This window comes from Lissotriton helveticus, chromosome 9, assembly GCF_964261635.1.
Source record: "Lissotriton helveticus chromosome 9, aLisHel1.1, whole genome shotgun sequence".
Classification (NCBI taxonomy): domain Eukaryota; kingdom Metazoa; phylum Chordata; class Amphibia; order Caudata; family Salamandridae; genus Lissotriton; species Lissotriton helveticus.
This window is the reverse complement of record NC_136070.1, coordinates 1,099,077,126-1,099,104,989: the sequence shown is the minus strand read 5'-3', so window position 1 is coordinate 1,099,104,989 and position 27,864 is coordinate 1,099,077,126. Positions and strand designations below refer to the sequence as shown.

The following is a 27,864-nucleotide window of genomic DNA, read 5'->3' as shown; positions in this document are numbered from 1 at the left end:
GGTATATTGTTTTCGCTATACATTTTAAGAGATGTGGGATGAAGAATAATCATGAATTTTTTTGGTTTTTGCTGCTCAATGAATCAACAGATCAGCCTACCATTCAACCACACCCACCACAGGATGCTTCAGCAGAGAGAAGTAACACGAGAAGACTGCGAGTAAAAAGTGCTGGCAAAGATAGAAATGAAACCAGTAATGGTAAGATGACAACGGAATATGGATAACATGTATTTCCTTAAGAATGCCTCGAATGGATCATTTTCATTTCCTTCTTAAAAATTGAGTGTTGTCCTTAACTAAGCAAAGAGGATGAGCTTTGCACACTCTGCTTACCCACCTTCAAGGTGAATTGAAATGTTTTATCCTAATTCTAACTGCAATTTGTTTTGATTTCTGCTTGTTATTTTTCCCGCTAATGTAGTAAAATTATTATCCTGTTCAGCCAATTTTTCAAACTTTGGTCCCAAGCCAGTGATCCAGTGTATAATGCCCAGTTACTCTAGGAAGGAGATGTAGTTTATCCTTTTGCAATCAAGATCATAGCATGCCATCCGTCTCCATTTGCTTTGATCAAAAATATATTGCCTCTCATGTTTTGATTATTGCTTGATTAATAGGATCATTTGTCTATCATTGTTTGCAAATGTATTATTTATTGATCAAGGATGTTGTTGTAACAAAGACACATTGGTAGTAATGTCTATAAACATACTGCTGCAAATCATTGATGATGGAAGAATGTGAGTGCAGCAAGCTATTTAAGTCATGGTGTCCAACCTCTACTTTTTCGGGTTGGACATTGCACAATACAGCTGCCCTAATGATGTCAGCCTTTTTCCACCCTGTGCACAATTTACACTTATCTCCAAAACATTTACAAACTCTGCGTCAGGCTCTCTGCGTTTTTTTCACTATGCTTTTGAATTGTTGGAGAAATAATATACATCAACTGGATATTTCTCAGTAATTCTTTTTTTTTTCTTAATTTTGTTTATTGGCATTTCGAAAACAAAAACAACCACAATACAATCAACCAGGTCTAGATGGCATTGATACATTCGTTGTGCATGAGGGTAATACATTTATCCAACAGGTCAACTTATTTCTCTTGGGTTATACAGCTTTTCTTACAAGCAAATAGACAGCATATCTCTAGGTGGCATTTGCAATTCACAGCTATGAGCCAATAAATTAAAGCATTACTGCGTTTTATGGGAAAGGAGCGCAGCCCAGACCTTTGTATTTAAACATTGTTACCACATCTCACTCCAACACCTGCCACCAGACCTACACATATCTAGGTTAACCATCCCACTGTGTTACATCTCCACCTGCTCATCGTGAATCGCATTGCCACCCCCCTCCTCCTCCTGTACACAACTGGGCAACTCCACGCCATGTGTAAACATTGTGTAAAAAATATGCTGGGACAAGTCCGCAACGCCAGCATTTGTCATTGCCTCTAACACCCATGCTGAGTAGCTTACCCGGGGTTCTGTAGTATCTGTGTAGGTATTTAAAGTGAATGAGTCTTAACTTATACTCAGCAAAAAGCCCATTGCTCTTCTGTGATCTGTACTGGTAATTGCGAGTTCCAATTCTGCAGGTTTGCGACTGTGTTACCGGAACCCTGCGTAGCACCGTACAGCCTGGTTATAAGCCGGCGGGGCGAGGGTTCGTCAGTGTGTTCTCTAGTGCCTGCAAGGTGTGTTGGGGGGAGCACGGGAAGTCGGCAAGCAGCTGTCTACAAGTTGCCCTTAGTTTATAATAAAAAAATAACTCCGGGAAGCTTCCCCTGATGTTGTCGGTGGGGGAATAAAATCGTCTCCAGTGTACGGATCTGCAAAACTTTGAAGTCCGAGTGACTTAGCAGCTACCCGGATGGCACTCTCCTACATGACAGGGTGCATGGGATTATGTGCAAGTTTTATGAAAGGTACATATAATATTTGCATTCGGGCTCTGTTTCGTAGGTGACTCCATGCCCAGCGCAAGGACTCCACCATGACAATCTCATCTATTGGTCTCTTAAACGGTTTGAATAATACAGTCTGCAAAGGGACTGGGGCCGCCACATCAATCTTTACTGACGTGTGTGGCTGAAAAGTGCAGAAACTGAGCCTGCGCACATTAGGCATACAGCGGTGTGTCTGGAGCACCCATTCCGCCTTGTGTGAGCGGCAAGGTGAGAAGTTCCCAGGAGACTCTCGCTTGCTTACCTGCAAACACCAATGAGATCAGTAAGGTACGGACCGATCTGAAAAACGCCTGGGTCAGTGGAAAAGGTATATTTACAAAAAGGTACAAGAATTTAGGCAGTACCACCATCTTGGTTATAGCTATTCTGCCTGCTAATGAAAGCAGCAGTCCACCCGAAGCAGACACATTCTCTCTCAACCATTCAACAGCAAGACCAAAATTCAAAGTCCAGAGCTCCTGTACATCTCTGCATAACCAGATCCCTAGAAATTTCACAGGGCCATCCGCCCATTGTAGGGGGTATCCTATTGGGAATGGCTGTGTACTGTCCATTAACAGAAATATTGTGGATTTTGCCAAATTTAGTGATACACCTGACAGCCCTCCAAACGTAATCAGTTCACGAAGCACTGGGGCTAAATTGGCTGCGGGGTCCAAGATATACAGGGTGATGTCATCTGCGTATAATGAGACCAATAGCCCCCGCATGCTGAAGCCCAATCCCCTGGCTGCATGATGTTGGCGCAGCCTCGCCTCCAGTGGTTCCATCACAATAGCAAATAGGAGAGGGGAGAGAGGGCCTGGTGATTGGAAAAGGCTGCAATGAATGAATGAATGAAAAGAAATGTATAAAGCGCATTTCTACCCGGAGGCCTAGTAGCGCTTAAGACGAACATACATTAGGCATGGCAAGTTATTAGGTAATAGTGTAAAGATGAGTTTTGAGGAGTCTACTGAAGGATTGTAGATTGGAATCCTTCCAAAGAGAAGGGGGCAGGGAATTCCGGAAAGTGGAGGCATTCCAAGAAAAGGAGCGTCCACCCCACCTTGATCTCTGTACTTTCCTCGTGGTGGCGAGGAAGGCAGCGCTTGAGCGGAGACTCCTTGAAGGTTGGTAGGGAGTGACCAGAGGATGGGTAATAGCAGGTCCAGTTTTCCATATGGCTCTGTGGGCCACACACATGGCTTTAAATCGGATCCTGGACTGAATTGGCAGCCAATGAAGTTCTCTCAGTGCGGATCTCACTGATTGTCTCAGAGGAATCTCAAGGAGTAAGCGAGCCGCACAGTTCTGGATCACCTGCAGTTTTTGAATAGTGGCCTGAGGGGTGCCCAAGTACAGGGCGTTCCCATAATCTAGGCAGGACAGGATAAGGGCTTGCACCAAGATCCTCCGAGCCTGAAAGGGGAATATAGGAAGAATTTTCCTTAACATTCTCATTAGACCAAAGCAGGTGGCTGAGATCAGAGAGGCCTAATGATTAAAACAGAGGGAACTGTCAAGCCATATGCCTAGGCTCTTGATCTGATGCTTTGGTGCAGGCATAATGCCAAGACAGGTCGGCCAGGCGAAGGCCGGGGAAGGTGAGAGAGACTTGCCGAGTAGCATTAGTTCTGTCTTGTCCCCATTTAGCTTAAGGTGAGAAAGTGCCATCCATTCAGCTACCGCCTCTAGGCAAGTGCCCAGAAAGTGCATGATGACCCCTCGGGGTGGGTTAATGCCACCACCAGTTGAGTGTCATCTGCGTAGGTCATGATTTTTATGCCGAATGGAAGCACCATATCAGCCAGAGGCTCAGGGAGGAGCTCTGAGGAACCCCACAGCTAAGAGGCCATCGAGTTGAGGTGGCTGTATCCTCAGAAACCTGGTTATTATCTACCGTGTTGAAAGCGGCACTGAGATCCAGCAAAATAATTGCTGCTGAGCCACCCTGATCTAAGAGTCTCCTTGCTTCTTCTGTTACTGCCAAGAGGGCCGTCTCTGTCCCAAGCTTAGGACGGAACCATGTCTGGGAGTCGTGGAGTAAATGATTAGACTCTAGATAGTGGACTAGGGTAGAGTTTATATGTCTCTCCACCAGCTTGCTCAGCCAGGGAAGGTGAGAAATGGGGCTATAATTGGCCATATTAGAGAGGTCTGAGTTGGGTTTTTTCGGCAAGGCTCTGACCTGAGCACATTTCCATACCGGTGGTACCTTTCCCGAAGTAATGGATGCGTTGAGGATTTTCAAAATGACTGGGCAAATAGCATTAATCACTGAAGTGAGATGTCGAGGAGGAGCAGGGTCCCTAGGCGAGCCTGATGTTACCTTGAAGATGAGTGTGTTCAACAAACCCTTATCTAGCAGAGGGAACTCTGCTAGAGAGCACTGTGGGTCAGGATGAAGACTCTCAGTGCGAAAGGTTGCAGACTCACTCTGGCGAGGGATTGGGATATCAGCTGGATTTTTTGATAAAAGTATTCCGCCAGATTGTTGCAGCGGGCTTGTGCATCCTCTGGGTTGGGGGATTTTTGCGGTATAGTAATGAGAGATTTAGCAATGCGGGATATCTCCTTCGGGGAATTGGCAGCTGCACTAATATTGTCTTCATTAAATGAGGATTGTGCGATTTTAATTTCGGCCTTGTAGTTCTTAATTGCCTCTCTATAAATAATTTTCCTCTCGACTGCTAGGTTCTGTCGCCAACTTCTTTCAAGTTTCCTACAATTTTGCTTGAGTCCTCTTAGTTTGGGGGAAAACCCTGGTGCCGATTTTTGTTTAGGTTTCTTATGAAGAAGTTTCTTTGGAAGTAGTGAATCTAGTGACTTTTGTATTTAAAAGTTAAAATTGCTTTTAGCCTTTTCAAGGTCTAAATCAATGGAGGGGGTGGTGGCGCTTAATATTGTGGACCATTGACTTATAGAGAGATTTGACCATTTCCTTTCCAGAAGAGGAACCGCACTCTCTATGGAAGAAAGGACTGTAGTATCCCAGACCAGGGGACTAGTAGGTGATTAGTCCATGAGAGAGGGATGGGGGTGCCTACCGAGAGATTCTGAATGTTATAAAGCACAGAGTTAAGGAGATGACCCCTACTGTGCGTGGGGGCGAAGCCCTTTTGCACCATTTGGAGAGCCGAAAGGCTAGTTAGTAAGTCTGAGGCTAAATGGTTCAAGGGGTCATCCAAATGGAAATTAAGATCCCCTAGTATTGTAAAGTTGGCTGGGATCAGTGCTGCTTCGGCAACAAAGGTCGGAAGTGTACTAAGGAAATGTCCTATGTGTCCAGGAGGCCGGTAAAGTAGCAGACCAGAAAAGGTACTAATTCCAACGAAAAAGACATTCTTTCACAATCCGGTAACTCCTCACTAGAGGACCGGCAACAGAAGATATCTTTAAAAATAATGGCCAAACCACCACCTCTTCCAGTCTTACTATTCACTCTGTGTATTAGATACCCTGATTGTAAGATCTGAGTGATGGCTGGGTCAGCTTCCTCCTGTAACCAAGTCTCAGTCAGGAATAAAGCGTCAGGTTTGAGGTCTTCTATAAGGAGTGTTAATTCAACTGAATGTTTAGGGAGGGAACGACAATTTAAAAGGAAGAATTTTAATGGAGGATCAGACCCCTGGGTCTCCATACCATGAAGTTGAAATTTAAAATTGCAGTGGGGCAACTTAAGAGATTGTTGGTAGGGGACATCGAGTGCAGACATTTTATGTCTGGGATGGTTCTTAGGTTCAACAAAGTCTGCGCGCTATAAATAGGAATATTTTCCTTAAAACTACCAGGCGTCCTGGCGCGGACGGGCACAGACGGGCTTGCCTTTGGCGCGCCGCTGGCGCGCCTGCTGCGCGCGTCCGAATTAGGAGAAAGTTAAGTAGTGTTAGGCGCGCAGGGGGCGCTAGAGGGCGCACTGCGGAATGGCTGGCGTGTAAGTCAGCTACGCCGGACGGGTGAAGGAACAGCGGCCCTATATCCCCCAAAACTGCATCTCTGCCCGCCACGGACAGAGAAATGGTGATCGGAAGATGGGAGTAACGCGACGCTGACATTACAGCGACGCGGCGTGCAGCAATAAGGAGAGGGCGAGGAAATTTGCGGCAGCGCCAATCAGCGATCCAAGATGGCGGCGATCGCGACCCGGGACACTGACTCGAACAAGTGCTAACAGCCCCTGAACGCGACCTGTAAGCAGCCCCAACCTCGCGCTAAGACGGCAATACTGCAGCGATGCCTGGGACAGAGCCCTGAATGCCCCCGAAAACGGTGCCGGACTGGAGACGGAGGTGCGTTCCACGACCTTCAAAATGGCGGACACAGTGAAACGCACAGCGAAAGGGGCTGAAAACGGCGCGCCAAGCCTGGAATGACCCTGAGTGAGTACTGGAGCGGCGGGCAGCGGCTCAGATGTGCAGCAGTTGACTGGAGGGGATGGCTGGCGGATTGAGGGAAAAAAAAACAAAAAAAAAAACGAGCAAATCCTGGGCCAAGGACATTCGCCAATGGTGAACAAGCGCTAAGGTGCAGGCTCAGCGTGAAGGCTTTCCACAACACTAAATGCTAGCTGACCAGCGAGTTTACCATGCAGGGAAGTGGCACGGTTGATTCAAGATAATCGCACCCTGTTGGGCTTACAGGCGCCTTTCACTTCAGCAGGGATATCGAGGACGGCGCGTTAAAGGTGGTACGACCCCTGCAGCAGCGCACATAGGTTCCCATGACATGAACAGAGAGGGGACAAATGAGTAGATCAGCGTCGATAGGGACACAGGGCAATTCGCCGAGGCGGAAGAGAACAACGATAATATCCACAGCTGCAACCAGCCCGGTGCAGCGCACCAGTAGTCCGATTGTGCCCTCCAGCGGCATGGGGAAGCCGGATAAGAGTCAATCAAAATTACCCTTCGGATCGAAGAAACAAACGCCAAAAACAGCGCCTGCCACAGACGCGGAGAGGGATCACGACCCGGAAGACGACACTAGCATGGAAGGGGTCCTGCGCGCTATCCAGCAGAGCCTGCAGGAAATGAACAACAAGATGGACGCGGTCGTCCTGCGGGTAGACGCCATGACGGCGAAAATGGAGAACCATGAGGAACACCTGGTGGAAGCAGAACAACGAATATCGACGGTTGAAGATCTCTCAAGGGACACGTCAAAGTCATATGGCGCCATGGCAAAAACGCTGGAAACCCTAAAAGCGAAGGTGGAGGACCAAGAAGCTAGGTCACGCCGCAATAATGTACGCATTTCGGGCCTGCCGGAGACGACCAACACCGGCAGGATGGAGGCGTACGTGGAGGCCATGTTGAAGGACATATTTGGCACGGAAAGCTTCTCAGAGGTCTTCCTGATAGAACGTGCTCATCGCTCCCTGGCACCCGTACCTAAGCCGGGGGCCACTCCTAGGATGATCATCGCCCGAGTCCTCAATTACCGGGACAGAGACACTATACTACGGCTTGCACGAGAAAAAGGCAAGGTTACGTATCAGGGAAGCACCCTGGAGTTCTATCCCGACCACACCATGGCTGTGCAAATGGCGCGAAAAGAATTCGCCTCCGTCAAACAGAAACTCCGTGACATGGGAGTCGGATATGCAATGCTCTACCCAGCGAAACTCAGAATTATTACTGAGGGCAAACCAGTGATACTCCAGACGGTGCAGGCCGCGCACGAATATGTCAAGACGCTCGGCAAACGCCGCAAAGAGCGGGAAAAGGGAGACAGGCTGAGCGACAACGATTAATGACCAAACTGCAGGGCTGCTGCGAGTACGTGGACCGCTGGAACTTGATCTGGCCGACCTGGGCAGATGCCGGGTCGCATTGAGCTGCGGTGCGAGAGAGACTTTTTCATTTTTCCCTTTGGCTGCGATGTATGCCTACAAGACTGTCTGAACAGTGAGTAAATGTTGCACCACAAGACGCAAGGTACATGTTTGCAACTGATCACTAACACGGTAGGGATGCATAACCTTTAAACTGCCGCAGCAGCGCTCATGTCCAATGTGGAACCCTCTCCTGAAGGCACGCCGTAGGCGCATTGGAGCGCACTATCTCGCGCTCTACAGAGCACGGTTAAACTGTCTTTGGAGATAGTTGCTGCCTCACCCTGAAGCGTCGCAAGGGGGGGAGATGGGAGACAAATTAAGTCACATCTGCGACTGAAATTTTTCACCCGTCCACATCCACTATGTGGATGGAGACATGTGCTCTTGGCGACACCCCCACGCGGGTGTACCCCAACTCAAGTTTCGATATTGTTTTGAAGTTCTTATGGGGATGGCTTTGGCAAAGTTTGGGTGCTGAAGTGGGAGGGGGGTGGAAAAGGGGGTTGGGGAAGGTTCAAATGTATGCACTGTATCTGAGAAGCATTGCAACTTCATCCATTGCTTGGATTAAAGTGGTTTTTAACATGCTCCCATTAGGACTCGTACAACACACGCACAGCACAGAATTGCTAAGTGGCAAGCTGGTCAATATACCGAACACTAACACACAGGATCGACAGCCAGATGCTCAGCAATGACGCACCCTAACACGCTAAACTTTATCACGTGGAACATACGAGGCTTGGGGAGTCCGAAAAAGACACGACACATGTTTGCATATCTGGATAGACTTAGTGTGGATGTGGCCTTTCTACAGGAAACACACATGGCACCCACAAACACTTCGAAACTAGGGAGTAGGTGGGCGGAATCGATCACTAGCTCTGAATATTCAACCTTCTCGAGGGGCGTCAGTATACTGATAAAAAAGGGAACCCACTTTAAAATCACGGACACACGCAAAGACACGGATGGCAGATACGTAGTGGTAGTGGGCAAGGTGAGACACCAACAGCTTGCACTAGTGAATGTATATGGCCCGAATATAGACGACTCCAACTACTACGAAACCTTGTGGCACACGCTGGCAGATGTTGAGGCAGACAATATACTATGGGGGGGTGATTTTAATGTCACGCTTAAAGATGGGCTGGACAGAACACAACACACCCTGGAACCGCATGTCAAGGCGAGGGCAATGTTACAAGAAGCGATGACGGACTTACACCTGGTTGATATATGGAGGGTAAAGCACCCCGGGGACTGTCAGGCGACGCACATAAACGCGGCTAATAACAGCTGGTCCAGGATAGACTTCTGGCTGGGCACTCAGGACACACTGGCATGGGTGAAAGACGTCAAGCACCTCCCCAGGACAATATCAGACCATAGCCCTGTGCTAATAAAGCTAATTATCCCTCATTATGTGCCGCCACCGTATGTATGGCGATTCAACGCACAAGCACTAAGGGATCCAGTATACACGGACACCATTCTGAAGGCAATTACAGATTATTTTGAGCTAAACACACCCACAACGGAAGACCCATGCCTCCTGTGGGAAGCCTTCAAGGCAACTATCCGGGGCGTATGCATAAGCACTACTTCTGGCATACTGAGGGACATACGACATCAATTACAGAGGCGGGAGGGGGAAATACAAGAACTGGAACGACGATACACACTCACAGGAGATGCTGCACTACTGGGAGACATTAGGGCCCTTTTATCAGAACACCAATCATTTGCGACAGATTAATTAAAATACATATTCAAACGAACGACGGCCAGGAGATACGGCGAGGGGGGCAGACCCGGCAGAGCACTAGCTGAGAAAATCTGTAAGGGCAGGGCACCGCAGCACATTGAGGTGATTCAAACCGCGCAAGGCGAACGCACGCATAACATACAGACCATCATGGGGGAATTTATGGGCACATACGGAGCACTATACAGAGCACGACCGGTCACACCGCAAGAGGACCTGCTGACTTACCTGGCAGATGTGGAAATAGCATGGTTGGCAGACGGACACAGGGACTACCTAGCACGCCCTATCACGACACAGGAGGTCGTAGACACCATTAGTCGTCTCCCCAATAGCAAGGCCCCGGGACCAGACGGCTTTGTGATCGAGTTCTACAAAGCATACGCAGACATCCTAGCGCCCCACCTAGTGCAACTCTATGAAGCCTCACATGAGGCACAGACGCTACCAGCATCAATGAGAGAGGCACTCCTGATTGCCATGTTGAAGCCCGGAAAGGACGAAGACCAATGCGACTCATATCGTCCTCTCTCGCTCATCAATGTGGACACCAAAATACTGGCAAGCCTACTAGCGGACAGACTGAAACCACTCATGCCGCTACTGATTAGGCCTGACCAGTCGGGTTTCATCCCGGACAGGTCAACCACGCACAATACCCGCACCCTATTTGCACTGGCACACTACTTGGCCCCGGACATACAAGCGGTGGCGGTCCTCCTAGACGCGGCCAAAGCCTTTGACACCATTGACTGGCCCTTCCTCCACGCGGTACTGATTCGAATGGGGTTCCCGCCACTGTTTACTGGCTGGATTACTATGTTATATACGAATCTCACTGCGCGTATTAGGGTTAATAAACACCTCTCTGACCCAATTACCATCGAACGCGGCACCAGACAGGGATGCCCGCTCTCGCCAATGTTATTTGCCCTAGTGCTCGAGCCACTGGCGTGCAAGATACGACAGCATTACCATCACTCAGCCATTCAACTTCCAGCACGACCTATACACATATCTCTATATGCTGACGACATGGTCCTGTATGTTAAGAACCCTGACCAGCATCTCAACCCGCTGTTGCGGGAATACATTAAATATGGTCAGCATTCAGGGCTGCAGATTAACTGGTCCAAATCCCTAGTGCTTGCACTAACTGACGGAACTAAGCCTACCACACTGGACTATCCTCTGGAATGGCAAGACGAGCCGACTAAATATCTAGGAGTGTGGTTCCACAGGGACCCGGAATTGGTTATCCGCGCCAATTACGGGAGAGTCATATCCTCGCTGGAAGATAAAATTAAGAGATGGGTTGGACTGCCACTGTCACTGGCCGACAGGCTTGCTATAGTGAAAATGGTACTGTTACCAAAATTTCTGTACCTGTTTAACAACATACCCATTAAACCCCCCGCAGAAGTGTTCCGTAACATAAAATCACTTCTGCTATCCTTGATATGGGCTGGGAAACAGGCCAGGATAGATCTACAAACAATGACATTGCCGTACGCACAGGGTGGGTTTAAGGTCCCAGATATGTACCTCTACTATCTGTGCGCCCAGGCGCAATTCGCACACTACTGGTTCCATGAAATACCCTTCCTAACGCACGTAGCGGTGGAAAAGGGAGATGCAGACCCGATCCCACTGACGAGCATTCTACCTCACAGCAGACCGCGACTGCATGCACAGGATATCAATCCGGTAAATGCCACTATCGAAGCGTGGAAACTGCTTGGCAAGACAGCACACAACGCGCCCCTTTATGCACCCGCACTCCCACTAGCACACCATCCAGCCATTTCTGTGACTCAGGAACAAGTTGGTATGGACCTACTAAAGCAGGCTGGCATAGACAGATGGGGCGACCTGTATAAGGACGGGAAGTTTGTGACACTACACGAGCTGACTTACATTAAAAACCCGACACTGCTCTTTAGCTTCAACTACTATCGACTACAACGAGCAGTGAAGGAGTATTATCCGACATTCCCGGCTGAACCGCAGACACTGGCCCCACTGCAAATGGTCCTTGCCTCTCCCTCCGCATCACACTTGGTCTCTAGACTCTACAGCAGCGCGCAGGCACACATAGGGAACACAGCTACACGGGCCCGGGAGAGGTGGTGCACTTCACTAGAGGATACACTGACAGATGAGGAATGGGAGACATCCTGTGTTATGACGGGTATGCTGACGCCGAATGGCAATCTGAGACTTATACACTATAAATACCTGCATCAAGTGTATCACACACCCAACAGGCTGCACCGGTATGGTTTAAGGGATAACTCCAACTGTGTACGATGTGGCCAAGACAATGCTGATTTTATGCACTTAGCGTGGCATTGTAACTTGATTGCACGATATTGGGTTCAGGTGATCCAAGCCCTCAATGTCATGCTGGGTACGGAGCTACCATGCACAGCCAAGGTGTGTCTGCTGGGGTTGGTGCCGCAGCTGAAAGCGCAAAGGAGAAGACTGTGCGTGATTGCCCTACTCATGGCAAAAAGGAGAGTGTCATTACACTGGAGCAGCAAACTACGACCTAAAGTTAAAAACTGGTTGGAGGACTTGGCGTATTGCTGTGACACGCTGGCCGCATATGAAGAGGAGTTGCCGGCGGGCTCGCGCCCCAGAGACTATTGGACGCCCTTTAGACAATACTTGGCGTCAACCTCGGCAGACCAAGAACCGCAGGCAGAGCTGAATTGACATAGACCGACCGAGGGTAGGGGAGTTTAATCGCTGTAGTGATGGAGGGAGGAGAATGCTGTGATGCAGTGCTATATATGTTCTTAGTATTATTATTTCTATTTTATTTTATTTTTTTCATATTTTTCGTCTGGGGGGTGGAGTTGAAATGTACCTCCAGGTTCCGGGGGTTGCTACTGTAAAGGTTTAGAAAACAAAAAAAACTGAACAAAATGTAAGATCATCAATACCAAAGTACCGGCGTCACACGTTGTCTAATTACACACTTGATAATGCATATATCGACACGCCGCCGGACCCTCGGTTGTCGGCTGATGGGCTGTGTATGTACAGAGCAATGTTTGATGACACCAACCAATGCAATGCCGGCCTCGCCAGGTTGTAGGCGTAGAAAGTGTATATTAACTCTGTGACGATGTGAAATAAAAATCTTGCACCAAAAAAAAAAAAAAAAAAAAAGTGTTAGGCGTGCAAGAGCTTAGAGCGCTGACCCCAAACAGGAAGAGAATATTGCTCCTAGTAAACCCTCTGAACAATCGGCACTTGCCGCGTTGGACCGGGGCTAGGGAGAGTAGTGAGGTAAGTTGAATGTGCAAAATACAATTCTTAAAAGCAATAGTTAAAACCCAGAAGCGTTCTCACTCTTTACATAAGCACACGCGCCGCTAGCAGCATCCCCTGCCACTGGGTGTATGCCTCAAGGGTTAGTGTCAGAGTAACCAAACAGCCAAAGGTGTAAATGTGTGAAGCCTGCATGAAAGCAAAGAGAACACAGTATCGCTAATGCGATTTAAGACAACAAACATGACTCGAAACTCAACGTCAAACTCATGGTACAAAAATGCATGCAATCGTGATCATGTAGATTGATCAGGGCTAGCACCAATATCCCAGCAATGCCACGAATATGCCTACCGTTCAGTCTGATTCTGGCTGCTGGTTCTGTGTATAGCAATCAAATTAGTCCTAAGAACAGCGGGCTAAACCCCACGCGTTCTAAGATAGCAAATAGATATGGCCACTCCAGGGAGTTGAACGCTTTAGTACGAAGAAACACCCCCACAGCTGGAAACTGCGGGTTTAAATAATGCAGCACAAAGAAATAGGTTCTGAGATTGTGGGATGTGGACCTCCTGGTATAAAGCCGGACTGATCCGGTCCCGCTATTAGTGGGAGCAATGGCTGTAGACGGCCCGTTATCAATTTAGCTAATATCTTAGCATCTACATTAATTAATGATAGTGGTCTATAAGAGTCCACTTCCTCTTTGTCTTTCCCAGGCTTCAGCAGCGTGATGATCACTGCTTCACGCATGGGCTGCCGAGCCAACTCAGTCGCATAAGCCTTGTAGAAGGCAGTAGTGAGCTCATCTGGGCCAGGGGCTTTGCCTTAGGGTAAGCTACGTATTGTCTGTGCGATATCCTCTACCGAAAATGGCATATCCAAATATTCCCTGTGACTTCGCTCTAGCCACAACACTTCCGGCGTGTCTAGAAATTCTTTGAAGTCCTGAGAGCTTGCGCCATAAGTGGCGCTGCAGAGGTTCTCGTAGAATTGTGTGAATCTAGACAAGATTCCTTACGGGCCTCTAATCAGGAAGCCATCTTCCCCCAAAATTTCTGTTACAAAAGTGGCAGACCGGGATTTCCTTAGCATGTTGGCGGGAGTTCTGACCGGCCGATCTCCTTCCCTATATTGTCGGGCTCGCGCATTCTTGCCCAGGAAGCTAACTTCCCTTTGTGCCTCCTCCTCAAACTCCGAGATGACCTCTCTGATAGATGGAAGTAGCATAATGTTGTTCGTGGAATATTATTGTGATTCAAGTTCCCTGATTCTGCCCTCCAGGTTTGTCAGGGTGCTCCTTATTGAACGCAAAACCCCTGCCTGTCTCGCAGTGCATTTCCCTTGTATCACCACTTTCAATGCTTCCCAGAGGGAGACTTGAGATGTAACTGAGCTTATGTTAAGGGAAAAATACTCCTCGATATCCCCCTTGATCTACTCCCTGAACGCGTCATCCAGCAATGCATTTTGGGAAAGTCTCCAGCTAAATACCCCTGCGGTGTAATGATGATGAATTAAACCCAGATCAGTTGACTTGGGGTGAGTGTTTGATTTGCTCCAATGCTCCGTCCATCATCCCCTTTGGTATCGCTTTGTTCGCCCTAAGTTAGCAGGGTATGCCCAGACGTGGGTCCATTGCTCACTTTGCCACTGGAATCAAGCTGGCCTGGCTGATGACGGCTGATTAGCCAGAAACCGGTCCCAGGATGCTTGTTTCCGGTCCAGGGAAGACATGGCATGGCAGTTCATGCGGCACTGTTCCCATGAGGCACAGGGTCAGACTGATTTGCATATGGCCATGTCTGAACTGGGGTGGTGGAGTGAGCTATAAAATGATGATGGATTGAACCCAGATCAGTTGACTGGGGGTGAGTGTTTGATTTGCTCAAATGCTCCATCCATTATCCCCATTGGTATCGCTTTGTTCGCCCTAAGTTGGCCAGACGTGGGTCCCTTGCTCACTTTGCCACTGGAATCAAGCTGGCCTGGCTGATGACGGCTGAATAGCCAGAAACCGGTCCCAGGATGCTTGTTTCTGGTCCAGGGAAGACATGGCTTGGCAGTTCGGGCTGGACTGTTGCCATGAGGCACAGGGTCAGACTGATTTGCATATGGCCATGTCTGAACTGGGGTGGTGGAGTGAGCTAAAGAATGATGAGGTATTAACACCAGGTCAGTTGTCCAGGGGTGAGTGTTTGATTTGCTCCAATGCTCCGTCCATCATCCCCTTGGGTATCGCTTTGCCCGCGGTGTGTTAGGCATGAGTAATTTAAGCAAACATTCGGCATGGTCTGAAAGTGTACGAGGGAGGTGGGTAACGTCCGTCGCTCATGTTTCCAAGTCACGTGTGACTAGCCAGAAGTCCAATCTGGACCAGGCTCCCTGGTGCGTCGCTATACAAGTGCCCTCCAGTGCATTTGGATTTCTCCTTCTCGAAATATCCAACAAGTTCCCGTCCTCAATTATTGCGTTGAGTGTGGCGCTCGATTTTGGATGTAGTGTACAGGATAGACCCTTCCTGTATCACATAGCACAGTATTAAAGTCACCCACCCCCCCATATTATTGTCTCGCATTCCGTGGAGCGAATCTTTGCTCAAAGGCCTTGGAAAAATTCCGGGCTGTCTGTGTTTGGCCCATAGGTCGCCACCAGTATTGCCTCCACCCCTGCCAACTGCCCCGCAATATTACATATCGGCCCTCTGGGTCTATCAATGACTCTGACAACTTCCAGTCCAATCCGCGTCACAATAATATCGCAACTCCACAAGCGTAGTTAGAATATATGGATGAGTATGCATTTCCCCAATGTCTGTGTCGTAGTTAAGTGATAGAGGTGGTGTTTTATTGTTTTTCTTGTAAAACACTGATATCAATATGGTATCTTAGTAAGTATGTGTGCACTAGTCTGCTTTTCCTATGGTCATGCAACCTGCATATATTCCAGCTTAAGAAATTGATAGCAGTCATAATGATACGTGGTGTAACGTGCCACGTGTAGAATGCTGAGCTGCTTGTACCCCTCCAATTTTCTCGTGTACCTTGAGTGGAATTGACCATGGCTTCCCTCTGCCTGTCCAGGAGATCCAAGCAAGTCTATCTTTTGCTTCACATACAGATCTATCTGGACCTCTAGCATACAGCGCCATTTCGATCAAAAGTGGATACTTAACTCGTTCCCCCCTTCCCGCACCAACTCCCCAACTTGGTTGTGCATCAATATCTCCCTGAAAATAAAACAAAACCTTCACTTCAGATAAACAACCAGAGTGAAGATAGGAGCTCTCCCTTGGGGACCGAGGTACCACCGGCAAATTACCCTGCCCGAGGACAGGGCAGCCGGGATACAGTGATAAGAGCTATACATCCATAACCCAGTGCTCATCAACTATTGTTTCGCAACATATAAACATTTGTAAGCCAACATTGCATTTTCTTATGTGTCCACCATCAAGGTACCCCATGTCCACAAGTTATCCCTCTTGTATTGCCCAGTGCGGAGCAATTAGGGACCAGGATCAGTCATTATTACTTAGCCTGGCTTCAGGCTGAGAACCAGACACCTCTTTTCCATTGTGTTTCTTTCCTCCAATGTAATGGAACAAGGCGAGCAACCGCAGACCGGGATAGCCACACTTCCCTGCTATATTCCCTGTGTGTTAGATCCAAAGATATTTCGGATTGGTGTGCACATACAACTCCTGCACCTGCCGTTCTTGGGTGCCATCTGCAAAGCAGAGAGAGAACTACACCAGAATTTGGAGTGGTGCATTACCCAGGTGGTCAGTTTAATAAGTTTGTTCACTTCAATAGTAGTATCAAAAAATCAATTCTTTATTTTCAAAGTCATCCGACAAAAAAAAGTTCCAGCCAACGCGTTTCGTTCATTAACAATTAACTTCTTCAGGGCGATCGTTGTTTGGTGGGACGGCAAGGAGAGAGGTTCTTCCTACAGCCGTGTCCTGTGGTGCACGTGTTGTGGGTCAGCTCCGTTGAGCTCGTCTTGAAATGTTACAACCACGCGTCAGTACCGCAGGTTGTCCGTAATCGTAGATCGAGTGTGGCCGCCTTGATAAGGGCTAAGGTCCGCGGAGCTGACCCACACCACGAAATGTGTTGCCTGGAACTTTGTTTTGTCGGATGACTTTGAAAATAAATAAGTGATTTTTTGATACAACTCTTCAAGTGAACATACTTATTGAACTGACCACCTGGGTAGTACACAACTCCAAACTCTGGCGCTTTCCTCCAATGTGTTTGGCAAACTTCAGAGCAGACATCGCGTCTGTGAAAAAGAGAGGTGAGCCATCATGGGTGACCTTTAACTTTGCTGGGTATAAGAGCGCACATGGGACTTTTGCTTGCAGTAGTAATCGTTTGGCAGGTAGGAACTCCCTGCGGGCCGCCTGCGCCGCTGGTCTAAAGTCAAGGTAGAAAGATATGTTGTTACCTTTGTAGTTGACTGTGCCCTGCTCCCTGGCCATCCTTAGAATGGGGTCACCATCCTGATAGTTCAGTAGTCTTGCTAGGATATGGCGGGGCGTACCCCCGACTGGGGGCCTGGGACCCAGAGCTCGGTGGACTTTTTCTACCACAAACATGGTGGACAACCCGGGCCCAAACAAATCCCGCAGTAGCTCCTCAGCAAAGGTTTCCATTTTGGAAATGGCTGTTGTCTCGGACAACCCATTGATTCGAAGGTTGTTTTGGCGGGACCTCGCTTCAAGGTCCTCGTTCTTGGCCCTGATGAGGGTAAGTACCTTGTCCATGCTCAGTAACTGTTCCTTTGTCTCGACCTGGAATTCATGCTGCTTGGTGTGGCGATTTTCACAGTTGATCCAATCTGGTCTAGTGTGTGTCCACCTGGTTTTTAACCTGTTCCAGCTGTGTGGTGAGAGTGTCGAGCTTGGTCTCAACGGTTCTGAGGCTGGAGCAGTAGTGAGCTCATCCGGTCCAGGGGCTTTGCCTTAGTGTAAGCTACGTATTGTCTGTGCGATATACTCTACCGAAAATGGCATATCCAAATATTCCCTGTGACTTCGCTCTAGCCACAACACTTCCGGCGTGTCTAGAAATTCTTTGAAGTCCTGAGAGCTTGCACCATAAGTGGCGCTGCAGATGTTCTCGTAGAATTGTGTGAATCTAGCCAAGATTCCTTACGGGCCTCTAATCAGGAAGCCATCTTCCCCCAAAATTTCTGTTACAAAAGTGGCAGACCGGGGTTTCCTTAGCATGTTGGCGGGAGTTCTGACCGGCCGATCTCCTTCCCTATATTGTCCGGCTCGCGCATTCTTGCCCAGGAAGCTAACTTCCCTTTGTGCCTCCTCCCCAAACTCCGAGATGACCTCTCTGTTAGATGGAAGTAGCATAATGTTGTTCGTGGAATAATATTGTGATTCAAGTTCCCAGATTCTGCCCTCTAGGTTTGTCAGGGTGCTCCTTATTGAACGCAAAACCCCTGCCTGTCTCGCAGTGCATCTCCCTTGTATCACCACTTTGAATGCTTCCCAGAGGGAGACTTGAGATGTAACTGAGCTTATGTTAAGGTTAAAATACTCCTCGATATCCCCCTTGATCTCCTCCCTGAACGCGTCATCCAGCAATGCATTTTGGGGAAGTCTCCAGCTAAATACCCCTGCGGTGTAATGATGATGAATTAAACCCAGATCAGTTGACTTGGGGTGAGTGTTTGATTTGCTCCAATGCTCCGTCCATCATCCCCTTTGGTATCGCTTTGTTCGCCCTAAGTTAGCAGGGTATGCCCAGACGTGGGTCCCTTGCTCACTTTGCCACTGGAATCAAGCTGGCCTGGCTGATGACGGCTGATTAGCCAGAAACCGGTCCCAGGATGCTTGTTTCCGGTCCAGGGAAGACATGGCATGGCAGTTCAGGCGGCACTGTTCCCATGAGGCACAGGGTCAGACTGATTTGCATATGGCCATGTCTGAACTGGGGTGGTGGAGTGAGATATAAAATGATGATGGATTAAACCCAGATCAGTTGACTGGGGGTGAGTGTATGATTTGCTCCAATGCTCCATCCATTATCCCCATTGGTATCGCTTTGTTCGCCCTAAGTTGGCCAGACGTGGGTCCCTTGCTCACTTTGCCACTGGAATCAAGCTGGCCTGGCTGATGACGGCTGAATAGCCAGACACCGGTCCCAGGATGCTTGTTTCTGGTCCAGGGAAGACATGGCTTGGCAGTTCGGGCTGGACTGTTGCCATGAGGCACAGGGTCAGACTGATTTGCATATGGCCATGTCTGAACTGGGGTGGTGGAGTGAGCTAAAGAATGATGAGGTATTAACACCAGGTCAGTTGTCCAGGGGTGAGTGTTTGATTTGCTCCAATGCTCCGTCCATCATCCCCTTTGGTATCGCTTTGCCCGCGGTGTGTTAGGCATGAGTAATCTAAGCAAACATTCGGCATGGTCTGAAAGTGTACGAGGGAGGTGGGTAACGTCCGTCGCTCATGTTTCCAAGTCACGTGTGACTAGCCAGAAGTCCAATCTGGACCAGGCTCCCTGGTGCGTCGCTATACAAGTGCCCTCCAGTGCATTTGGATTTCTCCTTCTCGAAATATCCAACAAGTTCCCTTCCTCAATTATTGCGTTGAGTGGGGCGCTCGATTTTGGATGTAGTGTACAGGACAGACCCTTCCTGTATCACATAGCACAGTATTAAAGTCACCCACCCCCCCATATTATTGTCTCGCAGTCCGTGGAGCGAATCTTTGCTCAAAGGCCTTGGAAAAATTCCGGGCTGTCTGTGTTTGGCCCATAGGTCGCCACCAGTATTGCCTCCACCCCTGCCAACTGCCCCGCAATATTACATATCGGCCCTCTGGGTCTATCAATGACTCTGACAACTTCCAGTCCAATCCGCGTCACAATAATATCGCAACTCCACAAGCGTAGTTAGAATATATGGATGAGTATGCATTTCCCCAATGTCTGTGTCGTAGTTAAGTGATAGAGGTGGTGTTTTATTGTTTTTCTTGTAAAACACTGATATCAATATGGTATCTTAGTAAGTATGTGTGCACTAGTCTGCTTTTTCTGTGGTCATTCAACCTGCATATATTCCAGCTTAAGAAATTGATAGCAGTCATAATGATACGTGGTGTAACGTGCCACGTGTAGAATGCTGAGCTGCTTGTACCCCTCCCATTTTCTCGTGTACCTTGAGTGGAATTGACCATGGCTTCCCTCTGCCTGTCCAGGAGATCCAAGCAAGTCTATCTTTTGCTTCACATACAGATCTATCTGGACCTCCAGCATACAGCGCCATTTCGATCAAAAGTGGATACTTAACTCGTTCCCCCTTCCCGCACCAACTCCCCAACTTGGTTGTGCATCAATATCTCCCTAAAAATAAAACAAAACCTTCACTTCAGATAAACAACCGGAGTGAAGATAGGAGCTCTCCCTTGGGGACCGAGGTACCACCGGCAAATTACCCTGCCCGAGGACAGGGCAGCCGGGATACAGTGATAAGAGCAATACATCCATAACCCAGTGCTCATCAACTATTGTTTCGCAACATATAAACATTTGTGAGCCAACATTGCATTTTCTTATGTGTCCACCATCAAGGTACCCCATGTCCACAAGTTATCCCTCTTGTATTGCCCAGTGCGGAGCAATTAGGGACCAGGATCAGTCATTATTACTTATCCTGGCTTCAGGCTGAGAACCAGACACCTCTTTTCCATTGTGTTTCTTTCCTCCAATGTAATGGAACAAGGCGAGCAACCGCAGACCGGGATAGCCACACTTCCCTGCTATATTCCCTGTGTGTTAGATCCAAAGATATTTCGGATTGGTGTGCACATACAACTCCTGCACCTGCCGTTCTTGGGTGCCATCTGCAAAGCAGAGAGAGAACTACACCAGAATTTGGAGTGGTGCATTACCCAGGTGGTCAGTTTAATAAGTTTGTTCACTTCAATAGTAGTATCAAAAAATCAATTCTTTATTTTCAAAGTCATCCGACAAAAAAAAGTTCCAGCCAACGCGTTTCGTTCATTAACAATTAACTTCTTCAGGGCGATCGTTGTTTGGTGGGATGGCAAGGAGAGAGGTTCTTCCTACAGCCGTGTCCTGTGGTGCACGTGTTGTGGGTCAGCTCCGTTGAGCTCGTCTTGAAATGTTACAACCACGCGTCAGTACCGCAGGTTGTCCGTAATCGTAGATCGAGTGTGGCCCCCTTGATAAGGGCTAAGGTCCGCGGAGCTGACCCACACCACGAAATGTGTTGGCTGGAACTTTGTTTTGTCGGATGACTTTGAAAATAAATAAGTGATTTTTTGATACAACTCTTCAAGTGAACATACTTATTGAACTGACCACCTGGGTAGTACACAACTCCAAATTCTGGCGCTTTCCTCCAATGTGTTTGGCAAACTTCAGAGCAGACATCGCGTCTGTGAAAAAGTGAGGTGAGCCATCATGGGTGACCTTTAACTTTGCTGGGTATAAGAGCGCACATGGGACTTTTGCTTGCAGTAGTAATCGTTTGGCAGGTAGGAATTCCCTGCGGGCCGCCTGCGCTGCTGGTGTGAAGTCAGGGTAGAAAGATATGTTGTTACCTTTGTAGTTGACTGTGCCCTGCTCCCTGGCCATCCTTAGAATGGGGTCACCATCCCGATAGTTCAGTAGTCTTGCTAGGATATGGCGGGGCGTACCCCCGACTGGGGGCCTGGGACCCAGAGCTCGGTGGACTTTTTCTACCACAAACATGGTGGACAACCCGGGCCCAAACAAATCCCGCAGTAGCTCCTCAGCAAAGGTTTCCATTTTGGAAATGGCTGTTGTCTCGGACAACCCATTGATTCGAACGTTGTTTTGGCGGGACCTCGCTTCAAGGTCCTCGTTCTTGGCCCTGATGGGGGTAAGTACCTTGTCCATGCTCAGGGACTGTTCCTTTGTCTCGACCTGGAATTCATGCTGCTCGGTGTGGCGATTTTCACAGTTGATCCAATCTGGTCTAGTGTGTGTCTACCTGGTTCTTAACCTGTTCCAGCTGTGTGGTGAGAGTGTCGAGCTTGGTCTCAAAGGTTCTGAGGCTGGAGCGCATCTCCAGGAGTAGTGAGCAAAGGTCCTTGCCCTGATCCTCTGACTGGTCACTGGGCGGTCTTTCCGAGCACCCCTCTTGCTCCGCATCTGTCGTTCTAGTGCTTCTCCTGGCGTCGAATGTTAATTTTGACTGTTTCGAATCTTGCCTCCTCGTAATGTGGGGTCAGGGTCGTAGATTGGCCAATGTGGAACTCTTTGTCAGGGGTGTGAGTGATATTGTGCCCACTTCTATTGCATGCTGGCCAGTGAGAACGAGCAATCCAGCCTACAAGTCCACCAGTGATCGTCGCGTGCAGCAATGGCCTCCTCCAGTGTTCCCCAGTTTCACTCTCTTGCTGCGGTAAAGCCCACCAGGTTGCTTTGATTATATACTGCAACGCGGTTTGTTCGTGTACAGGGGTACCGCCTGGTGCCACACCTTCCCTTTGCGACGATTCAGAGGAATAGAGGCCTCAGTGTATGGCCGCCCCCACTCCTTGTCGGACTCTTTTATAGCAGGTTTGCCATTTGTCTGCCCTAAGTACTTTTTGGCACCTCAGCACTTTGAATGTGCTGTCTATTTACACGGCTTGCCGGTAGCAGGGGGACACCACCACGGTTCTCTTTTGTCAGGTTGTATGCACGCTCCGCCCAAGATGGCGGTCCGACTCCACCGTCAACCGCCTCTCACAGGCTGCGCCTCGCCAGTATCCCAACTCCGCAGCAAGGCTCACCGTGTGGCAGCAGAACAACAGGTAGGTAGTCTCGTCCCCGCTGCAGTTTAGAGCCTCAGGGCTCGCACCCCGTCTCTCACCTGCAGGCTCCGGACATGTCCCGACCCGTCCTGTGCCTCCGCCGTCACCAGACCGCCAGCGCAGGACCCCACAGCTCCATGGAAGCAGGCCCAGAAGCTCTCACCTACCTGGCGCCTCCACCGCAGTCCAAGGAGTCCGCGATGCAGCCCGTCGGTTCTGCAACGTCCCTACGATGTCAGGTCTGTGCCGCAACCCACCTCAAATGGGTCCGCAGCGTCAAGGCAGCTCAGGCCCTTCTCCCAACACCAGGCCTCATCAATGCGGGTCTCGCCACTTGGGTGCGATTTCTGCAGCTGTAAGCAGCTCACGCAAAATAGGGCCACTCAGGGAACAACCTCGGGCCCCTTTGCAGAAGCGATGACTCTTCTTTTGTGCGGATTATGAAGGATTTGTGTCCCGGCCGGCAGAGCACACTTAACAAGCGGCCATCTTTCAGCACGGCCGACCACACCCCTCTCAGTTATTCTTAAACATACATTTGTATATATATTCACTAAAAAAACAAAAGTTAAAGGGACATTATAGTTAGGTAAAAATGTCAGTTAAAACTCATAGTTTTAAACAAACCACAAAAACAACTGAAATGCACCAGTCATAGTTATCTCAAGCTACTATAACTTGTGGCCTAACGTTATTATAACTTGCACTGCTAATGACTTCCCATATTACATCACTCATGACATGTTATATGACATAATTGATAACATCACTGCAGCATCTGAATAGATGTCATCGATGACAACACTGTGCAATCTGAGTTTTGAGGGAATATATATGAATATATATCAAGCGAAGACTAACTTGCTACTTTGTACTGCCACGTCGCACTTTCTCCATGATCTCTTGACCCCTGCTGGAGGCGGGTGCTTGAACGCAGGAGCACTATATCAGCGGTAGAGGAGTACCGCAGTGCGGGACACGCGAGGGGTGTGCCCGGGCTTGGCCCGGGCGAAGACGGGCCCGTCTTAGCCCATCATAGTCCAGAGAAGGCCGGGCTGGGCCACCTCTCTTGGTCTCTCACTGTTTTGCTGCTGGTAAGCACCCAAAGGGGGAGACCCGCAGCAATTCCTATATTTACCAGGGCACCTCAATAAAATTTGATGACTATAACTTTATCGGTGACTGTGAGGCCCGCTATTTTGATTATAAGCTCCCAGATATTTTTTAGGCCATAACCAACTAAAAAGTACATTGAATATCCTTGTTGATTGATGGTTTTTTTCCATTTTAAGATCAAATAATGGGGAAGAGGAAGGCTGAAGCTAATAAAATATCCCTCCCAAAGTTTGCTCCTAAGATGCATAGGGGCTCACGTTCATCACTATTGAACTACCTCACGGGGGCCATGGGGGCAATTGAAAAGCAGATATCCACCATTGAGGAGACTTTAAATGTGGAAACTAGGGGAGAAAGCCCAAGGGTGGAAACAATTTTAAAAGAAAGACCCCTAATATCTGAAGGAACTGAAAGCAGATTGCCTAAAAACGGTTGTGTGCGAAATGTAGCGGACCATGTGTGGGTTAGCAATGAGGATAGTGATACCCAATCCCCGTTAAAGCGCCCTAGGAACCGGGAGGGGAGGAAAACAGGGCAGTACAAGATGATCACGTAGGCCAAAGAATTCTGAGGAAAAAGTGGAAAAAAGTATTAATATCATCACAAGTAGGTCATAGTATGAAACTACCAACCCCCACGACGCTTTACTGCACAAAAGACAACTTAAGAAAATTATTCGGACAAATAGAAGGGTTAGAGAGTATCCTTAAAGAAGCCCTAGCAAATATGGCAGAGAGGTTAAAATCTATAGAGGCTTCATTAGAAAAACCTCTCGGAAACGTTACCATTTGTAGAAAAAATTATATTAGTGAACGTGTGGATTCTACGAGATCTGAAGAAGTTGAGACCATACTTGTTTGGGACTCACTTCCTGGTTCAGACAGACCACAGGCCCCTCAGATGCAAACCAGTTCCTGAGCACTTTGTTTACATGACTCTCTCCTTCCTTTCACTGTGCAGGGCAGAGTCATCAGCCGCCCCACAGGTGGTGGACCCAGTACAGGGGAGGGAAGATAAAGCTCTGGAGCACTTTGTTGACTTGATTCCTTCTCTCCTTTCACAGTGCAGGGCAGAGACATCAGACAAGCGACAGGAGGTGGAGCCAGCATTGTAGAGGGAAGGCCCAGCCCTATTCAGGTCTCAGGTGCAACTCCTTCCTCCCTTCTAGATGCAGGCAAGTGGGTGAAAGTGGGTGCACTTGCCAAGTCGACATGGCAGTGCTAGACTGCACATAGGCCTTGCAATGGCAGGCCTGAGACACATTTGACAAGCTGCTTCTGTGGGTGGCACAACCAATGCTGGAAGCGCACGAGCAGCATTTGATTTACAAGCCCTGGGCACACATGGTGCACTGTACTAGGGTCTGACCGGTAAATCAAATAACCCAATCATGGAATCACCAATCAGTACCTTAATCTAACTTAGGGAGCACTTGCACTGGGGCACTGAATAGCAGTGGCATAGTGCCAAAAGCATATAACCAGCAAAAACATATTAAAATAGAGGAGGCAGTCCGTAAAAAATGGAAGGGAGACTCACGCCAATGATGCCAGGTCTAGCAGGAACGTTATAGTTAGGCTGACATTTTACTCATACAATACCTGAGAAATTCAGCCATTATAGTTAGCTGGGCCAATTATAACTTGCGCCCCCGCAATGCACTGCTGATGACTTCACATATTACATCACTCAAGCAATGGTCAGTGACATCATCCACTTACTCTCTGATGCACCTACTCACACAACAATTTATCCTTTCATACACCCACTCCAAATTTCAGCCTACCATTCTTGAAACCATTGACACATCAATACCAGTATGTACATACCCACTCACTGATTTATATGTCTACATACAAATCCATTCACTCACCCAGGCATATAGCCAGTTACTCACCAATACAGCCACTAATATATCCACTCATACACCTATACAGCCACTCAACATCAGTCACCCATAGAACTACTCACACACCTACTCGCTCACCCAAACACTTAATCACACAGCCACTTACTCACCGATAATGAAACACACACACACGCACTACTTATACAGATACTAAAAAATACTTACTCTCCTATACAGTTGCTGACACAAGCGCACTCTCACCCATACAGCCACTTTCACAATCACTCACTCACACCTAGTCACTTATATAATGCAACACTAACATATACTACTGCCTTTCACATATGCAGTTACCTCTGAGACATCCATTCACTCACCGACAGAGACATACGAATACTCACTCACCCATACAGTCCCTCACAGAGGCACTCATGAACCCATACGTCCAGCGATTCACCCATTCATGCATCCATGCAGGGAGTCACACACACCCTCACCCACCCACCCACACAGACACTCAGGCATCCGTACAGGCAACTAATCAATAACCCATATAGACACTCATGTACCTATTCACCAACCCATGCTGCCACTTACACACCAACCGACAGACTAATGCACACATTCACATAGATTAGTCACCCATACATTCACTAAGACACATTTAATCACTCACTTATAGTCAGTCAGGCACCCACTAAATCATCCACACAGACACTCATTCTTCGAATACACCGTGACATATATATATATATATATATATATATATATATATATATATATATATATATATATATATATATATATATATATATATATATATATACACATATACATATATATACACATATACATATAACATTCTTAAACTTTTTAGAAACACTCAGTCACTGGATGATGTCATCAGTGATGTCATTTGAGAAGCAGGAAAGTTATTGAAGGGGAGTGAATGTGTGGCAGTTCTTGAGGAAAACACTGATTGGAAATATGGATTTGAGGGTGGGAAGGAGAGAAATTAGATCAAGGAAGTGGTGGAAGGCAGTGAAAGGGACCTAGCATGAGTGGATCCAGAATGTCAGATGTGGATGCTTTGAAGCCTTGGAAAGTGTATGCCTTTGTCCTATTTGAAGTGATGGCAAGGCGATATTAGTGGTCAGTTGGTTCAGAATATCCTCTTTTTCATAGCCTACATGTCTGGTTCCGAATTATTTTAGACTTGTAATACAGAAACACGAATGAAAATAAAATCTGCTGCTAATGCTATATCTGCTAACTCGTGAAGAGTTGTCAATGTAAACATTTTTTTAGATTGAGCGTATGTTGACGGATCAGACGTCCTTTAGTATGCATGGTATCGCATTTGTTGAAAACTAGGCCACAAGATGCAGGAGCTAGCTTTGCTTGTGAAATTTTCAAAAACAAAACTGTGCTAGCTGCTGCCAAAGGAAAATACATACATTACTGCTATCGCGCCCTTGATCTCATTTGCTTGCTGCGTCTTGGCATACAAAATATGAATTGATTAGCATCGTTGGGAAATGTATGTGCCAGCTAAGCGGCTTGCAGTTTCCCGCGCGTGAAAGTACGATGCAGATGGCAGAACCTCCATCATGGGTGACGGGGCCCACGCCGGTGTGCCGCTTTCATCGTCACGAGATATGCCTGCAATTAGTGGGTTTTGAAACATTTGAAGGCTTGAATCGAACACAGCGGCACGTGACCTCAGACCAGGAAGAGACCTCGTGCAGCCCTCACTGCCGTCAGTCAGTACGCTAAGGAAAAACAGTACATCCTCTCATCCGCAGCCAGTGCTCCAGCCTGACAGCTGCGACGACTCCTGCTTTGACCGTGACACCGAGACCCAGGTGAGAACATACCTTTGTTATCAGCCTCCATAATCGTTTGTCTTTATTATTGTTGTCAGCATTTCGAATTGTGTTTCCCTGTAATTGGGCAGACACTTTTATCATAGCGTATGCACGGTAAATACAGCAACAGTTCTGCGCGGGCGCTTCTTATGTGATGATGTTTGTTCCCCTCTTCAGAAGTCCTGAGCAAAGCTAACAAAATTCAGTTTGAAGCGTCTGCTACCATATGAAGAAATGATTAAGAACCGATTGAAGCGGAAGAGCCGGCAGTGATGCAACAAACTACTCCTCGGTTAATGAAGAGCACCTGAAGCTGTGTTGCAAACTGAATGTGCTGAGGCGCCATCTTGTCCACGCAGCCATATGTATGCA

The 27,864-nt window shown here is 48.0% G+C and overlaps 1 protein-coding gene across 3 annotated transcripts in view; it reads left to right on the top strand.

Moving 5' to 3' along the window:
• CFAP20DC (CFAP20 domain containing) overlaps positions 1–27,864 on the top strand; it is a 1,807,766-nt gene that overhangs the window by 796,501 nt on the left and 983,401 nt on the right. For 2 of the 3 annotated variants that reach the window (XM_078661515.1, XM_078661514.1), the window contains exon 10: positions 91–201. In XM_078661515.1, the coding sequence (XP_078517641.1) occupies positions 91–201 (111 nt within the window). Of the gene's footprint in view, positions 1–90; positions 202–26,932; positions 27,073–27,864 lie in introns of those variants that run through there. The other variant, XM_078661516.1, reaches the window with a different exon arrangement.